We start from the raw sequence: 16,436 nt of genomic DNA on the forward strand, positions 1-16,436 counted from the left end.
TATGGTGGATGGTACATCTCAGTGTTCAATCTATAACATTTTTGATGTTACTTAGGGTGGATGGTACATCTCAGTGTTCAATCTATAACATTTTTGATGTTACTTAGGGTGGATGGTACATCTCAGTGTTCAATCTATAACATTTTTGATGTTACTAGGGTGAATGGTACATCTCAGTGTTCAATCTGTAACATTTTTGATGTTACTTAGGGTGGATGGTACATCTTGGTGTTCAATCTGTAACATTTTTGATGTTACTTAGGGTGGATGGTACATCTCAGTGTTCAGTCTGTAACATTTTTGATGTTACTTAGGGTGGATGGTACATCTTGGTGTTCAATCTGTAACATTTTTTATGTTACTTGGGGTGGATGGTACATCTCATTGTTCGGTCTGTAACATCAAAAATGTCTGTAACATTTTTGATGTTACTTAGGGTGGATGGTACATCTCCATAGCTGCCAACCCTCACGAATTTGGTGTGAATTTCACGACTTTTTCAGCGATTCACGGATTCACGCCGTAAGCCAAAAATTCATGAATTTTCCAATCCTCAATTATTTTAAATCTTTAATAAAATAACCGATTTCCCGTTAAGCGCTAGTCGTGATATTTGCAGTTGCCGAAACGGTCCGGTACTGCTGGTCAAGATATTAGTAGATCTACAGCCGATTAGTACAGTTGGCCCAGTAACAAGCATTTTAGCCTCTTTTAATCTATATGTATAAGAGTAGTTTTACAAATGCTTTTGAGAGAAACTGGGGCTTAACCGGAAATTTGCTCCGCGCATGCGTCAAAACACTGATTTGAGTTACCATCCAGCCTTGCATGTAAGATTTTGAAAATGTCTTCACCACCAAGGAAAAAGAAATGTATTACTCAAAAAGTGAAGTTTAATTTGGAATATATCAAAAATTGGCCGTGCATTCTGCCATTAAACATTGATATTCATTCATGCTTCTTGCGCTCAGTGTGTCATCGCAGAGACGATGTGAGGAAGAATGTCGGTTGCAAAAAAATCACGTAGAAGTTGGGAAAATTAAGAATTCGCAGATTTCATCTCTGGAATATTTTAAACCATTTGCGACAGACCTGCAGGCTACCAACGCTGAAGCATTATTTGTGAGTTTTCTTGTCGAACGCAATCTACCTTTATCAGCTGGAGACCATGCTAAACATTTGTTCTGACAAATGTTCCCGGACTCGAAAATCGCATTTTTTCCTGTGGAAGAACCGAAAATGCTGCAGTTCCTGTGCATTACTCACAGCAACAGTGACAGCGTAAGAATATTTTCTTTAGTGAGGAAAATTAAGACAGACTTTAGGGCCTCCTTAGCTGCAGAAAATTTGTCAGCAATTTTAGTCCCCAAGATCAACCTGCAGGCAATAAGTCGGAACTGTTTAGAAAACAAATTTACGATCAAGCAGTTGAGGAAGTTCAAGTCTGCCACAGTATAATGTCTTGATAAATAAATATTTCTGCATATGTGTAGTGTTTTATATTTATTTTGCAAACTTGATATAGTGTAGTATTGACGGTCAGAGTGGATGGAGTTAATGTCATGGTTTTTTTCACGAATTCATGTCAAATTCACGACTTTTTATCCCTATTTTCACTAATTGTGAGCCTGGAAGGTTGGCAGCTATGCATCTCAGTGTTCAGTCTGTAACATTTTTGATGTTACTTAGGGTGGATGGTACATCTTGGTGTTCAGTCTGTAACATTTTTGATGTTACTTAGGGTGGATGAAACATTTGACCATGATTGACACATTAGTTAAAAAATAAACTTGTCCATTTTTTCCATATCCATTAACACGAGACAACATTTTGGATAACATAAAATGATCTCTTTTCACACACTTTATTAAGGTAGGTGTTGAAGTTTTCTCTATTATGTTCGGTGTTAAAGTTTTCCACTAATTAGCTAGATATGAAGGCAAGCTTAAGAAAAAGGTGGTCTCAAAGTTTTTTAAACAGTAAAGGCATATTCATTATATGGCACTTATTTCTATTTTTTCATTACAGTATTAGTTGTCTTATGTCTGTTCAAGTAAGGAACAATGTTTGACCTGGATTGACCCACTAGTTAAAACTAGCCCATTTTGTCCATATCTATTAACATGTGACAAAATTGTTGATAACATAAAATGATATCTTTGCAATTATTGTATCTTGAAATGAACAGTTAAAATATATAGATTCCTTCTGTAATTTCTCTTCACTTTATTACATTTTTTTCCTGGAAAAGTACAAGTGTTGAACACTCACAGTAATTTGACAGCATAATTTTAATGATGACAATTGCCTGTGAAAATTAGACAAGATTAGTAAAATTAGTTTCCTCCTCATTTCCACAAAAAAGATGACTAAATCATGTTTTTTTCAGAGTGTTTTTGTAAAGATTAGCATTTTAGTTTGAATTACAATATAATGATAATTCTCCATCCATTGACCTGTCTGCCTGGCATCAACACTTTGGCTAATTTTTATATTTAACTCAGTTTCTCATACACTATGATCTGCCGAGTCATGTAGCTTAAAATGTAGATGATTTGTGTTGAGTGAAAACACAGATTGCTGAGCCGTTTATTTCATGATTTTGTATTTTGTGATTTATATTGTTTTGCTCTAAGTTCATTTTCTCTGGCACTGTTTTAGCAGAGTTGTGTTACTGATTAAGTCAACATGTCATGAGCAGTAATATTTTCATTTGGGCTAACAATGATTTTCCATCCAGCTGATAGTTTGTAGTTTGTTTTGCTGGTTCATCAGGGACTAAAATTTGGGTAAAGAAATCATTCTGCACTTTTGTAGTTTGACCTTTGATATACCTTATACTGGTCAACATTTCACAACTTTTCCAATACTAGTGTTCAGATAAGCAGGTTATCTTGAAATTAGATCAGGTTTTATCCTGAGGTTTATAATGTATATGTGCAATATGGTTTAAATGATGTAATATTATCACACAAAACAGCTGTTAGCAATGAGTTCTGGATACAAGTATTGCTATAGAAAATTATATAAACATTTCTATATTATTTATGTCAATCAGAATGATGTAGTATAAAAAACATGGGAGCGTTCTTTTTCAGGGAAGTAGCTGATATGAAAAAGAGACTTCCTGGGATAGATGCTAGCCTTGACAAAGGCCACAAAGATTTGGAAGATCTCACAAAGAAGGAGGCTGACTTATCAAACGAGGTAGTTATATTTGTAAAGCAGAAAGTGACACATTTGAGAAAGTGTCCAGAGATAATCATGCCAAATCATTTTCATAGAATTTAGTTGAGCAGCCCAGATGTAATTAGAGCCCAGCTCAGTGCGATCAGTCAGATTTGGTGACATTATATTGATCAGACCTTGAAAGAATTTGATCTCCAGCTTTCCTCATTTACAAGAGTTATGACCCCCTGATTGCCCATTTGTCAAATTTTATTTTCTGCATCAATTCTTTTCCAAAGACTTGTTAAGTTTCAACCAAATTTGGCATGTTTTACATTAATTAGACCTTCAGTGAGCTTGATCTCCAGCATTCTGTATCATAATTCGAGTAATGACCCTTAATTTTGTTTTCCATCCCCTTAAGTTTGATTTCTGCAGCATAACTTGATTTAGGACTTTATGATTTTAACCAAATTGGCATTCACATTTATATTGATAAGGCCTTGAATTAGTTTGATTTATAGCCTTTTTTGACTTCATTTAAAGGAGTTATAGCCCTTGATTGCCTGTCCTCCTGATTTTGCCACAGCATTATTTTACTAGTCTTTAGCTTTCAACGAAATTGAGCATTTAGCTTTATACTGATGAGATCCTGAATGAGTTTAAGATTGGGTAGCATTTAAAAAAGTAACCAATTTTTCCTAGTAAAAGATGTTTCTTCGAGAATACATACCCAGTCATACTACACATACATCCTTCCAGCCTCCCCGCAGTTACATCCATAGCATGCCCTCGGCTCCAGTAGTAACTGACAGGTTCACATGTTTTGCCACTAGTCCTGATACCTTTAGAGAGATCACTTTGCCCAAACCCCACCTACATCAGCAGACAACTTTTAGCTCCCATTAGCTAACAGGAGTATGTGGGAGGGGTGGATTTGCGAGGTAGTAGTAGTTCTAAGGTATTATGATTGGGTAAATATTCTTGAAGAAACATATTTTACTAGGAAAAATTGGCTTCTGTTGGAAGTGTCAACTGAAAATATTGCATGAGCTTATTGGGGATGTACAATAGAGGCTTGTATATCTAAAACAGATTATCAACTCTAGTGTTTAGCAAACATGTTGTTCTTCTAATGACCCAACTGAAAGTACAGTAAGTTATCTTAATTTTGCCTTATCAATCCATCTGTCCCAGGTGAGTTCATTAACATAAATAAGCAAAAACCACTACATGGAGACAATTTAAATGTCTTAGGAATATTTCATTGCATCAGCTTTTGCTTGGTTTGTGTTTTTATGGCAAAGCAATGAAAGTTGGTTATTTAGTGCCATTAGAATTGGATTAAAGTGCTCTGCCTAAGACAAACTATGACACCTAAACCATACTGGTCCAATGGTGGTATTCTAACAAAGACAACTAGCCCATACTGGTCCAATGGTGGTATTCTAACAAAGACAACTAGCCCATACTGGTCCAATGGTGTTATTCTAAACCATGCCCTTTTGTTCCAAAGATATCCACGGTGTCACTGCAGCTTCTGTCTCCGTTATTTGCTTTTTATGACTTTGACGAGGGCACATCAGTCCTATTCTGTATCATGGAACCTGTATGAAGATAGGTCGAAGATTTGATTTGATTGTTAAGCCCATTGAGCAATATGTGCATTTTGTATAATGTGTTCATGCTGTGGACTTTGATTTTTTGGGGTGAAAAGCTTGTTGATATGATCATCTAAAAGCCTCATGATTTATGCCAAAAATACACACACACACACACACCAGTTTACATACTCAAATCTACTTATGTGTGAGGATTTACTTATGTTTGTAATTTCCATCATATCAACAGATTTGCACAAGTATGTAAATTTACTTGTGCGTGTATGTTTGCACCATCAGCTCACTGGTGGTAATGAAAAGTTAATTCTGTACATGCATATCATTGTACTGTGTACCAGTTTTGTAATGTGAATGCATTGCAAAATATAAATCTTTATATCCTTTAGTTACTTTAAAATCATCTTCAAGTTTTATTAAAATTTATTTTTGCGACCTCTGATTGGTTATTATATATATATATTTGTAACTACATGTTTATGGTGGCAAATTTGGTGTATAGATTCACACATTCATATATGCCTGTCTGCCTTCCAAGTTGTTGCTTCAGTGTGTGATACGGATGCTTTTGTATTGTATTAATTATTGATGGATTGGTGGACAGGATGGATATATATATATATATATATATATATATATATATATATATATATATATATCTGTGTGTGTGTGTGTGTGTGTATGTCTTATATTGTTATGTTTTTAATATGCACATGCATATGTACATATGTGCATTTAAAAACACATTTCCCAGTCTTTTTCCATCCACCAACCAATCAATCCATCCATATCTGTCTACCTACCAACCTTCCTTTGAAAAGTTAAATGGAAGCAAAGAACAAAGCCTATCACCTAATTATTTTGCAAAATGGCCACACCTGCAGAGTCTTTCTTCAAACTGAAGATTATTTTTTTTAGAAGTTTGAAAATTGTAGGAGAATCTGCAATTTTACAGATAGTCTGGTCATTTTTTGTGACATTTCTTTAATTTTGCAGGTTTTTAATGGTGCTTTTTGTCAATGAATACAAAAAACAAATTACAGTGATTATGACACGAGGAAGAGAAACAAAACTTGAATACTTTCCTGGATGTCAGACATTCAGAGATTGCATATAGCATGTTGATTTTGTGTTTTTTTGTGAAAATGTGGATTTTATGTCATGTTCTTGTGAACTTGAAGAGCTTTATAGTTTCTCATGTTTCTTCTGGTATGGATACTGTTTCACCTGCTGGAAAAGGTACTTGTACCTCAAATTGCCATATTTGCACACCTTGCTTTGAAAGTATGGACATGCATTACACATTTGTAAATATAAAAATTTGCACATGTATAAATCTACACACCATGCGCAAATATTTACATACTTTGTAACATTTTTTAAAAAAATTTCATTTGTAGTTGCGGGTTCTACGTGCCAAGGTGGAAGAAAGCAGAAGCTCAATGCAGGCATCAAAGAGCAAAGGAAAAGTCCTCGAATATTTAATGGATTTGAAGAAAAAAGGCATAATGCCAGGCATTTTTGGGCGATTGGTAGGGATATCATTGTTAAAATGCAATATCAATATATGGTTGTAGACAAATTTTGGCACTGAATCAATACGTTATTCAGTGTCTTGTTGATGCTTTGAAACACATTTATATTAAAAATAAAAAATATATTATTAAAATCTTTTTGTCTACTCTGATGAATGCAGTTGTGTTGCAATTCATGTAACATTGGGGTAACTTGATTTGGTGTAACATTGGATCCACTTAATTTAGTGTAATATTGGGGCAACTAGATTGGTACAATATGGCATTTAGCTGTTTCGAAAATTTATTGATTTATTTACAAGATGTATTTTCTAATCATTTGATAATTTATATATTTGGATAATTCCCAACTTGTACAGATTTTTTGGGACTGAGATTTTGTATCTATGTCTACAAGTGTTTTTCAGATGTTCTAAACCTTGTTCGTACACATTTTCAAATTTTAAGTGTTTTAAATTATGTCTCTTCATAATGTAGCTGTGACCATATCTGACCTATTAAACAGGTTCTGAATTTTTAGTTTGCAAGATTATATTCATTGCTCTGTTACACTGTTGTAATTTTGTTTAAGTCTTTTTAGCAAACATTTAGCATTGTTTCAGTAAATATGAGAGGTAAACTAAAATATTTAAAAAAACAAAAGTCATGTTTTGAAAATGTGTTATTTCTAACTTATTTTGTGTTAAATATGCAAGACTTTGTTCATTTTTAAAAAGCTTTAAACCGAACTCATTATTTTAAAATGTGAAAAAAACAACCTAATAATTTTGGTACTTATTTAGTTCTGTTCTGTTGAATCAGTTTGGTTGTGCATTTTTAGTTGTATAGTCCATTAATTAGTATTATTTTTATGATCATTCGGGGTTGAATTTAAGTCTGTACTGTTCTTACTGCCTTGGATTTTGGGCTGTTGATGAAAGTATTCCTGTTTTGGCAAGTCATCAAAGATTTTCGCTCTTTGTAAAAGTATCCCTGGTTTGGCAAGTCGTCAAAGATTATGGCGCTTTGTAAAAGTATCCCTGGTTTGGCAAGACATCATGGATTTAGGGCTTTCTATAAAAGTGTCCCTGGTTTTGGCAAGACAGCATGGATTTGGGGTTATTTAAAAAAAGTGTCTCTGGTTTTGGGAAAGGCATGGATTTTTGGCTATTTATAAAAGTATTCCTGGTTTTGGCAAGAAATCATATGGAAAAATTGATCATTAATCAATCTTTGATTGGTGAGATGAAAGTGATGATCATGAATTTAATCTGATTCTCAACACTACTCTTTCATTTATATTGGTCATATTGTTATTTTACGCTTAATAAAACTGTAATTATTTTTGGTACATAATTGTTTCTTTGGCTGGAGTGCAAATATGCTGTCAGGCATCACCACTCAGGGTTTTCATTCAGGTCATTTTCAACCAAATATCCTCGTAGAGTCACGTAAGTTTTTGTTAGATGCACCATGTAGAGTACTACACTCTTCAGTGAAAATTAGGTCTGTGTAACCTATATTTCTCAGTCCATTAATTTTGGTTAACCTCCGCATGTAGCTCATTTTATCAGGATTATTGTTTACAAAGTCATGTAAATTGGTTTGTAGTTGACCTAAACCATCAGTAAAACTAAGTCACTCACATATTAATTAATGGTTCAGTGATTTGTGCTTATCTTTGCATTGAACTGTGTTTCTCTTAATCACAGTTTTGCATTCAGGCCATTTCCTGAGATGATATTGTTCATAGAGTCACACAGATTAGATGTGGCAATTATTGGTTCAAATGAACCAAACATCTACATAATCAGGTACTTACTGATTAAAAATGAATTTCAGTATTCATGGTTTTCAGTCCAACCATATTTGCTATTGGTTATTTTCTTGTTTTAGGGAGATCTGGGGGCAATAGATGAGAAGTATGATGTTGCCATATCAACAGCTTGTGGTGCCCTGGACAACATAGTTGTGGATACCATCAACACTGGTCAAAAGTGCGTAGAGTTCCTCAAAAAGAATAACATAGGCTCAGCCACATTCATAGGTCTGGATAAGATGGAGAAATGGAACGAATATGTATCAAAAAAGATTCAGACGTAAGTATGTCAAAATGAGGCAGATTGTTAAAGTGTCTGTATTGAAAAAGATAGCAAAAGCGGTAGATCTATTATTGGATACCCAAAAACCATATTAATTATCATTTGAAGGATTGCAGTAAATCATTGGTAATATTTTGCACACCATGCAGCTCATACCAATAAAAATGTTAAAGCATCTTTGCTCACAAATACTTTATAAGTCGTTGTTTAGAATTTAGCCAAAGGAGCATGACGTTACCCTCTTCCTTGATAACTTGCAGGCAACTGATTCCATAGTTTTCAACTGCAGCATAAGTTAATAAACGAGGTCAAGGGTGAAACTCAAATTTTGGCAAACAATTGTTGGAGGACTGGGACTTGAAACTTTCATTGTCACATAAAGAATTATTATCTCTATTACCGTACACAAATATTCATTAGATTGATTTAGATGTTAAGAAGTTAATTAAGGTCAATAAATTGATGACAGACTTTTAACACAAATCAAATTGATGTGCAGTACTCAATAATTTATGCATCAGTGAAGTAGGAGTTGCCCCCTTGTCAAAATCAGGGCACAGGTCAGACCTGCCAATCGTTATGATTTTGCCGTAAGTCTTATGAAAATGACCCTTAAAATATGGACTTATTGGAATAAAAGCAAAAACTCCTGAAAAATGATTGTTGCTGAAAAATCCAGATATTTTAGTCATCCGTGTTTGATTTGGATCTGGGTTTCATATTAGAATTAATGGAATTAGTCAGGGAACCAGACTAACTTTACAGCAGTACCTCAGACACTAAAAACTGAACATATTTTGTCATGCAAAGTGTCGGCATGATAAAACTGTCGATTATAGATTATTTTTTTTAATGGCGTCCAGGAGGCGATGCATGTTGAAGATGACAGGGAAATTAAGTATCTTAAAAAGTGTTAATAATAACGCAGAAGAATAAAAGGAATATTTAGATTCTTGTGAACAAAAGCAGGAAGGGACATAATTATGTTTATTGGACATCCAAGTGCCAATTTGAATATGTCTCGTGGTGGGAGATACAGTTGCCGTCATGTGAATTGGAAACAAAATTCAAAGTTTAGAGATAGCAACAAGCCATTGAGCTGCATAGGGTTTGGAACTGAAGTTTGTGCAATTGTATTAGTGGTAAATAACATTTATGTTTTAGTTGAACATGTTTACTATTACTGCCTGTTTCGAATACAGAACTTTTAAATACGTTTTCCAGCTTTATGATATCAGTTTATGATATTTTGTTGTGCTTTACTGAAAACTGGTCAAACTTAAGCAAAAAAAATCAACTGCTTTACTAAGATGGTCTTGTCAGGTCTGCATGTATCTATCCTAAACAAACACAAATATAGCTAAAGGCTTCATAGTTAGAGTTACAATCATAAACAGCCAGAACTGACCCCATCAATACGTTTGTAATGGTTAATTCTGCAAGATATTGACTTTGTGTGTGATTTAGGTTTTTAACATAGCTTTAGCAATTGTAGTCATATCGTGCCACAGACATGTATCATCATGTCCCACCCAATCACATTATCATGTCACTAGGCTGATCAGTCCTAAGACTATTAATGCTGAGTGCCAAGCGAGGCAGCTGCTTGTACCACTTTTAGAAGTCTTTGGTATGACTTGGCTGGAGTTCAAACCTGTGAACTTCTGCATCTGAGATGGACACTAACCAATTAGGTCACCCGAGCAGTCAGATATTTTCATTAAGCATACTTCATCAGTAGTACATGGCAGTTACTGATTACAGCTGTTGTTTGTACTAAGAACACAGTTGGTATGCATCACTTACATAGTTCCAGAACTCTACATCCAGATGAAAAGAAATTTTTTTACCAATTATATGAGAAATGACAAAAATTTGTATGTCTTATTAGAACTTACAAGTTATTTGTGAATATTATCACTGCCAATTTTAAAGTACAAATCCACAGATTAGCCACAGGCAAAATGTGGAGCTGTTTTTAACATATGTGATTTTAAACAAGAAATTATGCTGACCTACATCCAGATCTTACTGTGGGATCAACACCTTTCAGATGATTTAAAATTTTTGGAAAAAAAATTAATCTGTTAATTAGTGGTAGCTTGTGTCGTCATATCAAATGACTATTAAAAATTCCTCAACAGACTTAAAGTCAGCTTATGAACTGATGAAGTAGAGTTATTACAGTTGCATTTTGTCATTTAGAATTACGTTATTTTTTATGCTGTTATCGTTAGACAAGTGTTTCAGGAGTCTTTTGTTAGTGTAAACATTTGTATACTGATATCTTCATATATTTCTCTTTTATTTTGTTATTATTATTAAAGGTAATCAGACAATGTTGTAACATTTAAAATGTGTGAACATAGGTTGTTCAGTATAACTCAACTTTTGAAAAACAGGCATGTGTTGATATAGTCCATTTCTTTATTTCTGTTGTTGATCTAAAACAAATGGGATCCATTAATTGTAGTGTGTTGTAGTCAGGTTTACAAATTTGCCAGATGCAGATTAAGGAGGGAGTGGTGTACAAAGATTTCAAAACTTTCTATAAATATTTTCTTGCCTGGTGGTGGTGGGGGGACAAATTATTTCAAGGAAAAGCAGCTTAAAGTTCAGGACTGTATTGTTACCATCTTTGTTTTTTTTGCAATAGATTTGTCAAGTAGATCATTCTAAGAGAATGTTTTGCTCTCATTTTCAGGGATAGATAAGTTTGTTCACATCATTATCATGGCCCTAACCATTCATTTATCAATTCCATCCACTTTTATTTTGAAATGCATCATGACAATACATTGAAACCATGCTATAATCTGTGCTAGGGGTCCATTGAGTGCCTTCATGTTATGTTACTTATCATGAAATATTTAAACAAGAAGTCATTTAGCTAAAGCAAGCCTCAACAAATTTGGTTGGGCCAAAGTGGAGAGGATGATATGAGTGGGTATGGAGCTTCTGTTTCATTAGCACAGTTACAATATTTCGGGGCCTCAAGTGGCTGATTGGTCTAAAGTACTCTACATTACGGATCACTACCATCTCACCTCTGTCTGTGTGGGTTCGAGTCTCGGATTCGGATAATGTGGGTATGTGAGAAAGCTTGCCAGTAGCTTCTTGTGGGTCGGAGGTTGTTTCCGGGGTTTTCCGGGTTTTTTCTCCACCATTAATACTGGCTGCCTAGTATAGCCTATCATGTGCTGAAAAATGGCGTTAAACCCTACATTTCAGGAAAATGAATTTTAAGTGAGACATAGTGCAAACACTGATTGCAGTTTGGGTTTGATTTCAAGCAGACAAACTATGCACTGTTACATGTACAGTAGTTTCACTTCCTCGATTTCAGAGGTAAAATGGAAAGAAATAACCTTTAACTTTGTTTATTTTATTGATATTTTATAATTTATTTATTGCTCTTTAATAAGTTAGAATTATCTACATGGGCAAGTTCATTTCCTTATTTTAACTTGGGCAAGTTCATTTCCTTATTTTAACTTGGGCAAGTTCGTTTCCTTATTTTAATAACTGAAAGTTTGTGGACTTTATATTCAATCAGGTTCATTTCTCAAGCATGTGGGAGCAGCCAACATCTCTCTGTTTAGTTTGTTGCTAATGTTCACAACACCTGATACCAATCCTGGTTTTAGAAGTACTTAATGGAACCATATGTATTTACCAATACATCGTTCTCTGCTGCATTTCATCAGCATTCTAACGGCTTTGTCTGCCAAATTAGATAACAGTTTTGATATATATTTTGATAAGACTAACACTAAACTCACTTAAATTACAGAAGGAACCCTATCTAGATTTTGAGGGGGACTTTCGGACTTCGATTCTTTTAGCACTACATGAATGCATGTATTAACCATAAGAATGATGCATATATTGGCATGGCATCATTCTTTTATTTGTGCTACCTTGTGCTAAGCAATGATTGTACATGGGATGTATTGAAGACCAGCACAAAGGATTCTTAATGACTTTATTGCTGATGTCTCAATATTAATTAGTTTAACAATACTCTGCTCTTTAAGAGCTGACGTCTTTCTGGAATAAATTAAGAAAATGAACTAAGATCATAGTGCAGCCGATGTCTATTGACACAATTGAAATGAACAAATCAGGACTTTTAACATCTTTATTTATATAAAGAAAGACAACTTGACAAGATATTTGTTTTCCAAATACTACACGTATTGTCAACTTTTTGAATCAAAGTTTTGTTTATTTTGACACATTATTTAGTACTTCAAGAAATTGGTGAAATTGTCAAGAAATTGGTGAAAATGTCATGAAATCTCAGAAGCCATGCCTGAACCATTTTATCCGAATTCATATTATAAGAAAGCATTTTAAGCTGGGTTTTATTGTAGTTGCAAAAGTGTGAAGAATGAATGGATATGTAGTAGAACATGTAAGTGGCAGAATGGTATGCACTGTTCTCATTGGTGGATAAGATGTAGGTGTAAGTAATAACTCAGAACTGGTACATGCATTTATGGCACCAAATAGGCTACAAAAGTATGTGCAGAGTTTGCAGTTTGATATGTGTTTTGTTTCTCCTCTGTCTGAAACTACAAAATAGATTTTAAATACTGACAATAAACACTGATAATCAGTTGCGCTATCATTGACCAAAAAAGTTGTAGAATGCCATCCTCAGAAAGCAAGCAAATTCTGAGATATATCTTTCTACAGGTAGCTAACTGGTGTAACACATTAACATTGTGTTGGGATTTAACAACTTTCTGCTTAAAACAAAAGAGATTTAGTCTAAGTGATCATGCAATATGTCGATTATATTCTGGTTGTATTGAAATTCATTTGATAACAAACTCATTGAACTTGTTTTCATTGGTTCATTATAAGTGAGTTCATCGAAGTATCTTTCAATATCAATTCATATGTTTATAAAACTTGCTCAATGTGTAAGAGACATCTATTTCAATTCAAGCAATACACTTATATCAGTCTGTAGAAAAGACAATCTGTTCCTTTATAGCCAAATTCTTTTCTCATGTAAGATGATATCATTTGATTTTTGTTGCATGTGCTATGCTTCATAAATGTAGGCATTGCAGCTTTCTAATCAGTGATTCAAGATGCTTCCCTTTTGCTAATTAGAGACATGTTAAGACCAGCAGGTTCTTGGGTGCTATTAAATCCCTGCTTTATCTTTAGCCCAGAGAATGTGCCCCGGCTGTTTGACTTGGTGCAGGTGAAGGATAAGAACATTTTGCCAGCATTTTACTTTGCACTGCGAGACACTTTGGTGGCCAACAACCTGGACCAGGCCACTCGGATTGCTTATGGAAAAACCCGATATAGGGTGGTCACTCTGGAAGGGCAGTTGATTGATACTTCAGGTAAGAAAGGGGATTTGAGTACTGTTGAATTTTATTAAAATCAAGATATGACATAAGAATAATGCATATATTGGCATGGCAGCATTAATTTATTTTTCATTCGCCATCAAATGTTGTAGGGGTGTATAGTGTTAATCATGTCTCTGTGTGATCATGGTTTTTCATTTATCCTTGTAGGAGATTCTAGATCTGTGGACATCATTTTTGGTTGTTACAGAGTTCTTATTTTTTCTTACAGAGAAAAGTATCTAAATAAAAAAAAAGTATAGGTATGGAAGAAGACATAATGAAGTAAAGTTTAGTCTTCAAATTGGCATATAAAATTAACATGAAAATCACTGATAAAGATGGCTATAGCAGCTGTTTTGATTTTTAGAGCAGAGATTTCTTTCTCCATCCATTAAAAAGGAGATTTACATAAATTAAGAACTGCAGTCTAACTTTGTGTTTGTGTGTTTTTTAAAAAAATTTAATGTAGCTATAACAATTTGAGTCATAACATTACAATGTCTGCATTATGGCAGTTTAAAGTGATGTCTAGCACTGGGGCCTCACGCCACAGACATGTAACATCATATCCCACACAGTCACATTATCCTGACACCAGTCATTTTCCTAGGTCAGGTATAACTGTATGTTAGATTGAGTTTACTCAATGCTATTGTTATCAATCCAAATGGTCAGAGTCCATTTCTGTTTTGGGTTCTTTTGTAATCTTTACTACTCAAATGATGCACATTTCATAGGAATAATTAAATTAAATCAGTATGTATTTATCTATAAATTTTGACGCTCCAGTGTCCTAATGGTTAGAGTGTCTGCCTCGGAAGTGGGAGGTCATGGGTTCGATCCCCGGCTGAGTCATACCAAATACTTACAACAATTTTTACTAACAGCTACCTCACTTGACGCTCAGCATTAAGAGGTTAGTGTTAGGACTGGTCAGCCTGGTGTCAGGATAATGTGACTGGGTGGGACATGATGCTACATGTCTGTGGCATGATGCCCCAGTGTTAGACATCACTATAAACTGCCACACTCAGACATCGAAGCGATATGACTGAAAAATTGTTGCTACATTGCAAATCCTAATCATGCACACATCTATAGATTTTGTGTAATTTCTTTTGTTGACCTATAGGTACCATGAGTGGCGGTGGAAAATCAGTATGTAAAGGACGGATGGGATCATCTGTTGTTTCAGAGGTGGACCCTAAAGAAGTGGCCAACATGGAGAATAAGCTAGCTAAAGTAAGACACGCAGTTCATGGCAAAGCACATCAAACAGCTTGATAGAGTTGTTGCAAATTTTCATGTTACCTTGATGCAATCAGATGTCAACGTTGCATATTCTGTTTAATAGATTTTATAGAAGCTCATTATTTTTTACCATGAGGTTCAAATCAGTCTCTCAGATGCAGATGGAATAATTTCTTTTTGACCAACACTGAACTCTATATCATTGTTTTGATATTTAATTCAATCGTCTATCCATTTGTCAGCTATGACCTGATTATGTTTTGCCATCTCTGTCATGGGAGGGAGACACATTGGTTTTATGCTGTCTAGCCGTCACACTTGTAAGCAAAATAGCCAAAGAAAACTATTGACCCAAACCAGACCATATTTGAAATTTTGATAACTTGACCGAGTTCCAAGTCCTTGTTACGTTCCCAGGGCTTTATTTTTGAATTTTGTTTACAGAATTTTGCCAGGATTATTTATTTTAATATGTAGATGTTCTGATTTAGAATTTCAGGCCATTATAGCAATCTAGTTTCAGTTATTTACATTGTTCACTCATTTTTAGCTTTTTGGACTTGGGCAACTGTTTATACAAAGACATTAGGGCTGTTCCAGTTTAATATACTTGGGACCCAATGAAGACAATTTTAATGTGGAGTAGTCATCCATAGATGCAGTTTAGAAGTTTGTAACTATTCATATGAACTCTTTGAGTAATCTGAGCACCCTGGCATTTAATTTTTAGATGGCACCATCTTTGTTTAAATGAAACAGCCTTTATAAGTATTACTAAAGGCTGTTTCAGTAAAACATACATGGGAACCAGGGAAGGCACTTTTAATGTGCAGTACTCACCCATAGATGCAGTTTAGAATTTTCTTATCATTTTAATATGAACTCTGTTAAATCAAAGTACCCTGGCATATATTTTTGAAAAACTGCCTTCCCTGGGTTCCATGTGTGTTTAAATGGAACAGCCCTACGCAGAAATCACTTTAAAAAGATAAATTAAGCAGTCATATTTTTATTCATATGTAGAGATGACCTTGTTACATTTTCAGACAATTATGATTTTTTTTCTTTTTTTCACACAGTATAAATATTTTGGACTCTTGCCAAAAAAATAGTCTTGTTGGCACAGACCACTATTGATAGACCAAAGAAATTTACTAAATATACATGTATTTTTGGGCCATTACAGAATTTTTATTCCCAAAATTATATTTTAATTGCAATAGCAGCCACCTGTTCATCCAACTGTTTGTATATCTGCTACCCTATCTCAAAACACACTAGTTTTCATCTGTCAGACAGTTTTACCTTTTTGTACTTTGAATGTATAGGGTATGAAAGCATATCAGTACAGTTCTAACTGAGTAAGAAATAATAAAATGGTAAAGTTGAAACTAAATTTTTTAC

At 34.3% G+C, this 16,436-nt stretch overlaps 1 protein-coding gene across 1 annotated transcript in view; it reads left to right on the top strand.

Moving 5' to 3' along the window:
• Window positions 1–16,436, top strand: part of LOC149799820 (structural maintenance of chromosomes protein 4-like) — an 89,263-nt gene that overhangs the window by 39,940 nt on the left and 32,887 nt on the right. Inside the window, exons 12-16 of the mRNA XM_089959238.1 lie at window positions 3,099–3,207; window positions 6,188–6,319; window positions 8,198–8,400; window positions 13,588–13,772; window positions 14,914–15,023. Of these exons, the coding sequence (XP_089815364.1) occupies window positions 3,099–3,207; window positions 6,188–6,319; window positions 8,198–8,400; window positions 13,588–13,772; window positions 14,914–15,023 (739 nt within the window). The remainder of the gene's footprint in view (window positions 1–3,098; window positions 3,208–6,187; window positions 6,320–8,197; window positions 8,401–13,587; window positions 13,773–14,913; window positions 15,024–16,436) is intronic.

Source organism: Sinohyriopsis cumingii, chromosome 5 (genome assembly GCF_028554795.1).
Source record: "Sinohyriopsis cumingii isolate HCF-2022 chromosome 5, ASM2855479v2, whole genome shotgun sequence".
Lineage (NCBI taxonomy): Eukaryota > Metazoa > Mollusca > Bivalvia > Unionida > Unionidae > Sinohyriopsis > Sinohyriopsis cumingii.